The sequence below is a fragment of the Palaemon carinicauda genome, chromosome 6 (genome assembly GCF_036898095.1).
Source record: "Palaemon carinicauda isolate YSFRI2023 chromosome 6, ASM3689809v2, whole genome shotgun sequence".
In the NCBI taxonomy this organism is placed as follows: domain Eukaryota; kingdom Metazoa; phylum Arthropoda; class Malacostraca; order Decapoda; family Palaemonidae; genus Palaemon; species Palaemon carinicauda.
In genome coordinates, this window is record NC_090730.1 from 142,135,664 (window position 1) to 142,143,163 (window position 7,500).

The 7,500-nt window shown below is 32.5% G+C and overlaps 1 protein-coding gene across 1 annotated transcript in view; it reads right to left on the reverse strand.

The window, feature by feature from the left end:
* Positions 1 to 1,360: 1,360 nt before the first annotated feature.
* LOC137643267 (ice nucleation protein-like) overlaps positions 1,361 to 7,500 on the reverse strand; it is a 9,918-nt gene continuing 3,778 nt past the window's right edge. Inside the window, exon 2 of the mRNA XM_068376108.1 lies at positions 1,361 to 2,118. Within this exon, the coding sequence (XP_068232209.1) occupies positions 1,361 to 2,118 (758 nt within the window). The remainder of the gene's footprint in view (positions 2,119 to 7,500) is intronic.

A 7,500-nucleotide genomic window follows, 5' to 3' on the forward strand; every position in this document is an offset into this window, starting at 1 on the left:
GTGTCGGTTGCCCGAAGCGCCTTTTGCAATGTCTCTTCCACGAAACATTTTCTCTCCATATTACCCTTCACCTTATCTCGCCATCTAATTCTCTGCCTCCCTCTCGCTCCCCTAACAGGTTCCTCCCAAGCCTTCCTCACTCCCTCCATACCATCCATCCTCAACACTTGCCCAAACCAGCTACGTGAAACTCTTACCACCTCTGTAACCTTTACTATGCCTGCCCTTCTTATTTTATCTTTAGTATGCCTGCAATTCTTCTTATTTCATCCTAATAACTGGAAACTACTGCCTTAAAGTTTGACTATTTAGTCAAATGTTTGGCCTACCGCCAATAACTGTAGTTGATGACTGCAAGGGCATGCGATCGTAAAAACTCACTGCCAAATTATAAACCATGCCTGAAGCCTACATATATTATCAACCACATTAAGACATAGTAGTTTCAAGTGAAATACATATCCACTCTGAAAACATTTCTATTTTATATTTACATATACAAAATGCTGGTAATATTTAAAAAAAATATTCAAAGGTAAGACATTTTTAAATCGGCAAAGTTTCATCGGGTAAATTTTATAATCTGGTCCTCGACGGTCATGAAATTCGTAAAAGAAAGTTGTACATGATTTTTACATCCATTATGTTATGTGCTGCTAATGTGTTTTTAATCCGCAGTCATAGATTAAATTGTTAAAGATTGCTGGTGATAACAATCATGGACATTCATTGGTCAATCTGCTACAGGTTTGCTTGTGATCCTTATTTCAGACACTCCAGTATCATTCTATTCCAGGTTACTACTCCCAGACATTTGAGGATTGTTCCGGTAAATATTTGTTAGGGATCCTAATTACACACGGGCCATTCTAATAGTGTTTTCGAATTTAATTCCAGAATGTAAACAAATATTCCGTCACAGACTGAACGTAAACATAATCAAAGTTATTCAAAGACCATTCTGTTATTAAATGCTGGGATCTTAAGTCCAAAAACTTAAAGGAACCTTCCATTACAGTTTTCTGGCATTTGCAATTTCTTATATTCATGGACTTTGTTACAGCTTGCCAGCAATCCTAATTCCAGATATGCATGGATTCTCTTGTCAAAGGTTGATAATGATCACAATTCCGGATATTCAAGGATTATTGTAATAGTTCGTTTGAATTCTAATTTCTATTATTCAAGGATTGTTTATTCTGTTACATTTTGATGTGATACTAATCCCTAATATTCAAGGTCTGTAGTTACAGTGTGTAAGGATCATAATTCCAAATATTGAAGGACTGGTCTCTTACAGTATGATGGGATCCTAACTACTAACACTCAAAGATTGCTCAGTTTCAGTTTGTTAGGGATTCTAATTCCTAAAACCCAAGGATTGTCCAGTTACAGTTTCTTGGGAAATGTAACTTCTGATACTCAAAGATTGTTCAGTTGCAGTTTCTTTGAAAATGTACCTCCTGATACTCAAGGATTGTTCAGTTGCAGTTTCTTTGGAAATGTACCTTCTGATACTCAAGGATTGTTCAGTTACAGTTTCTTGGGAAATGTACCTTCTGATACTCAAGGATTGTTCAGTTACAGTTTCTTGGGAAATATAACTTTTAATACTCAAGGATTGTTCAGTTACAGTTTCTTTGGAGATGTAACTTCTAATACTCAAAGATTGTTCAGTTACAGTTTCTTGGGAAATGGAACTTCTGATACTCAAGGATTGTTCAGTTACAGTTTCTTTGGAGATGTAACTTCTGATACTCAAAGATTGTTCAGTTGCAGTTTCTTTGGAAATGTACCTTCTGATACTCAAGGATTGTTCAGTTGCAGTTTCTTTGGAAATGTACCTTCTGATACTCAAGGATTGTTCAGTTGCAGTTTCTTTGGAAATGTACCTTCTGATACTCAAGGATTGTTCAGTTACAGTTTCTTGGGAAATGTACCTTCTGATACTCAAGGATTGTTCAGTTACAGTTTCTTGGGAAATGTACCTTCTGATACTCAAGGATTGTTCAGTTGCAGTTTCTTTGGAAATGTACCTTCTGATACTCAAGGATTGTTCAGTTGCAGTTTCTTTGGAAATGTACCTTCTGATACTCAAGGATTGTTCAGTTACAGTTTCTTGGGAAATGTAACTTTTGATACTCAAGGATTGTTTATTTACAGTTTCTTAGGAAATGTAACTTCTGATACTCAAATATTGTTCAGTTAGTTTCTTGGGAAATGGAACTTCTGATACTCAAGGATTGTTCAGTTACAGTTTCTTGATAAGTCTAACTCCTAATTCTCAAGAATGATTCTGTGATCAGGTTACTATGGATTCTGATTCCTGATATCCATGGACAGTTCTGTTAAAGGTAACTGGTAATCTTAATGACAGATTTCATAGTAAGGTTCAGTTGCAGGTGATCTTCATTCTATATATTCAACGATCGTTTGCTAGTTTGTTGGGATCTTACTTAAAATATTCAAGGATCATTCTCTTACAAGTTGCTAGTCACTAATTTCCAATAACTATGGACTATTGTACAAGTAATAAATAATTCTAATCGCAGGTATTTAGGTATTACTAATTGTTAGAGCTTATCTATTTGAATGATAGTTCTGTTGCACTATTGGTGATCCAGGTTCCAAATAATTAAGAATGGTTTTGTTACCGTTTGTTGAGATCCTAACTCATAATATTCAAGGATTGCTGTTACAGATAGCTAGTGATCCAAATTCCGGATATTTGTCGTCCTATTGCAGGTGCCCGAGATCCTAATTCCATATACTCTAGGATTGTTTTGTTACTAGTTGCCTATGACCCTAATATTAGATATTCCAGATCGTTCAGTTAAAGGTTGCTAGTCATCATGACTAGACATTCTAAATCATTCTATCTTTTTTGCTGGTAATCAAGTCGAAATATTCGAGATCATTCAGTTACAAGTTGTTGGTGATTAAAGTCTAAATACTAAAGGTGGTTCTGCTGCAGGTTATCAAATATCTTCAGTAGAGATATTCAAGACCGTTCTGTTATACGTTGCACGTGATCATAAATCTAGATAATAAAAATAATTCGGTTAAAGATTAAAGGCAATCACAAGCACATATATTTACAATTTTTGTATTACAGGTTGCTAGACATCACAGTGTCTTGGATATTCTCAATTGCTCCGCAACAGGTTGCATGTAGTCATGGATCTAGTTATCAAACATCATTCCATTACAGGTTACAGGTGATCGTAAGTCTGTATATTCAAGATGGTTCTGTTACAGGTTGCTGGTGATCTTTTGTCTATAAAATCTATTTCTTTTTCTCACTGTCAGCTGATGATCCCAAGTATAGAATACTCAAGATAATCTTATCAAAGGGCGATGGCGACCTTAGGACTATGGCTGTTGATGACCACACGTCTACGAAATCAATTTCGTTCTCTGATTGCTGATTTTGTAAGTCTCGATATTCAATATTGTTTTGTTACAGGATACTGTTGATCATAAATTTGGGTATTCAATATCATTGTGTTATAAGTATTAGAATGTCTAACAATTCAAGATAGGCCTAGTTCTATCACACAGGTTGACAGTGATCATTATTCTATATATTCAATGTTGCTGTTACACATCGCAGGTGATATAGAACTAGATAAGAAAGATCCTCGATATAGAATGTTCATGATAGTCTTTGAACATGCGTTTCATCATTATTGCCTGTATCAATATTAGGCTTATTATATACATTTTCCCAATGCTAGTGCTACAAACCATAAAAGTGTTTCTATTAACATTCGTTACATTTAATAGCACTGATATGTTCACTGCCCCCAAAAAATTAAATAAATAATATATGTATGCATGCCTTTGATACATATTTATAAAAATATATGTATGTATGTATGTATATATATATATATATATATATATATATATATATATACACACACACATATATATATATATACATATATATATATATATATATTTATATATATATATATATATTTATATATATATATATATATATATATATATATATATATATATATATATATATATATATATATATATATATATATATATATATATATATATATATATATATATGTATATATATATATATATATATATATATGTATATATATATATATATATATATATATATATATATATATGTATATATATATATATATATATATAATTATATATATGTATATATATAATTATATATATGAATACTGTATATATATTACATATATAATTATATATATACATATATATATAATGTGTGTATATATATATATATATATATATATATATATATATATATATATATATATATATATAAAATGGAATATGATTACATATCATATAATAGAATGTACACATATACATACATACATATAATATTATTATTATTGTTATTATTATTACTTGCTAAGTTACAACCCTAGTTGGATAAGCAGGATGCTATAATCCTCAGGGGCTCCAACAGGAAAAATAGCCCAGTGAAGAAAGGAAAAAAAAGAAAAGATAATTAACAATTAAAATTAATTATTTTAAGAACAGTACCATCATTCAAATAAATATTTCCAATATACTCTAAAAACTTTAACAAAACAAGAGGATGAGAAATTAGATAGAACAGTGTGCCAGAGTGTACCTTCAAGCAAGAGAACTCTTAACCCAAGATAGAGGAAGACCATGGTAGAGAGGTTATGGCACTGCCTAAGACAAGCGAACAATGGTTTGATTTTAAAGTGTCCTTCTAGAAGAGCTGCTTACCATGGCTAAAGAGTATCTTCTACCCTTACCAAGAAGACAGTGGCCACTGAACAATTACAGTGTAGTAGTTAACCCCCTTGGGTGAAGAAGAGTTGCTTGGTAATCTCAGTTTTGTTAGGTGTATGAGGACAGAGGAAAATTTGTAAAGAATAGGCCAGACTATTCGGTGTAAGTATAAGCAAAGGGAAAGTGAACCGTAACCAGAGTGAAGGACCAAATACAGTAATGTCTGGCTAGTCAAAGGACCCAATAACTCTAGCGGTAGTATCTCAACGGGTGGCTGGCGCTCTGGCCAACCTACTACCTATATATATATATATATATATATATATATATATATATATATATATATATATATATATATATATATATATATATATATATAGATAGATAGATATGTATATACATATATATATATATATATATATATATATATATATATATATATATATATATATATAGATAGATAGATATATATATATATATATATATATATATATATATATATATATATATATATATATATATATATATCAACCTTAAAAAGATGTATAAAATCAAAACATGCTTGCTACATGTATTTTAGTTTCAGTGACAACAAGCAAAAATTAAAATCACAAATACAACCACAGAGCCTTTAATTATAACACGATAGAGCATGTCATCCACATACGCCTAAATTACGAAATAGCAAAACTTATTTCATTAACGTTATTATCGTAAGAATATTTGTCTTCTTGTACAGATAACCACATATGGATAAAATCTATAAAATCTAAGAAAAAATACAAATATCTGCGTAAAGATTTTTGTAACCACATATGTAACGTGTTTACAGAGGCCAGACGACCAAGTGAGAGTGCGGTAGGCGGTGCCTATTACACTCGGCTCCATTCTTGAAACCAATGACGTAATATATTAGTGAACTCACCTGATAATAAACGCACTTATTTCCTTTCTTCCAATTTCAGCTAAGAAAAGGACTCCTAATTACTGCACTCAAAAGATTATGCTTGGTTCTTGTCCACCACAGAATCTCTCAACTAGATTTGATTTTGTTCGAATGTGTCTCAGAACAAAGAACAGTTAAGTTTGTATGAAAACTTAAGGGCCGGAATTAGCCTTGCGAACTTCCTCTTTCCAACCACTACTTTCCACCACCACCACTGAATGACTGACGACACTCTTCCAGGTTAAGTTCCGCTCTGTTCCACCGTTCCCGATCAGGGGCGGAGTCGTGAGGGGTTCCAGGCGTGTTCTAACCACCCCCAGGGGGGTTTTGGCATCCATTCTGTGGTCTGGATAATAACGACTTACAGACATCACAGGGGAGGAAGAGAGCGTCTATGACCAAACCCTTCTGCTGTGCCATCTCTAGTTTCCGGCATAAAATACGATTCGAAGAGAAATCATAATTTAACGTTAAAGCCTAATGAGGTCGAACATCCTAAACTGAAATTCGATTATATATATATATCTATATATATACATATATATATATATATATATATATATATATATATATATATATATATATATATATATATATATATATCCTACGCCTATTGACGCAAAGGGTTTTGGTAAGATTTCGCAAGTCATCTATATCTTCAGCTTTTAATTCAATTCTTCTCCATTCATCATCTCTTAGTTCGCGCTTCATAGTCCTTACCCATGTAGGTCTGGGTCTTCCAACTGTTCCTGCACCTTGTGGAGGCCAGTTGAAATACTAGTGAACTAATCTCTCTTGGGGAGTGCGAAGAGCAAGCTTAAACCATCTCCATCTACCACTTACCATGATCTCCTCCACGTATGCCACTCGAGTAATCTCTCTATTAGTTTAATTTCTAATCCTGTCCTGCCATTTAATTACCAACATCCTTCTGAATGCTTTGTTCTCAAATCTACTAAATCTGTTAGAAAGTTTTATTGTCATACCATGACTCATGTCCTTAAAGTAATACCAATTTCACTAAACTGATATATATAGTCTGATTTTTTAAATAATTTCAGGCGATTTGATTTCCAAATATTACTTAACCTACCCATTGTTGTTTTCCATCTTTCATTAAACTCTAATTCTGAAGACACTGTATTGGAGATCATAGTTCCTAAATAGTTGAATGATTCAACCTCATTAATCTATTCTCTTTCCAATGATACTTAATCAGTTCTCATCATCTCTGTCTTTCTTCTATTTATCTTGAACCCCATCTCGTGTTATATTCTATGCATTCTGTTAAGCAAGCATTGCAAATTCTGTGGTATTCTGCTAATAAGGACAGCATTATCAGCAAACTCTCGGTCTGCTAACTTTCCATTACCAATCCAGTCCAATCCTTCTCCACCATCTTCGACTGTTCTACGCATTACAAAGATAAACAACATAGGTGACAATACATTCCCTTGGAGTACTCCACTGTTCACAGGAAATTAATTTAACAAGACTCCACTAACATCAGCTATGCTCTTGAACAGACTTGTTCAGAAACACACATTTAAGAGGAATTCCATAATAATGCAGGACTCTCCACAAAATTGGTCGGCGTATACTAACAAAGGCTTTTTCATATTCCACAAATGCCATCAAAAGTGGACTTCCATATTCAACGCATTACTGTAAAACGCCTCAAAATGAAAATTATCATATATATATACTGTGTATATATATATATACACATATATAATGTATATGTATATACATAAATACATACATACATACATATATATGTATAT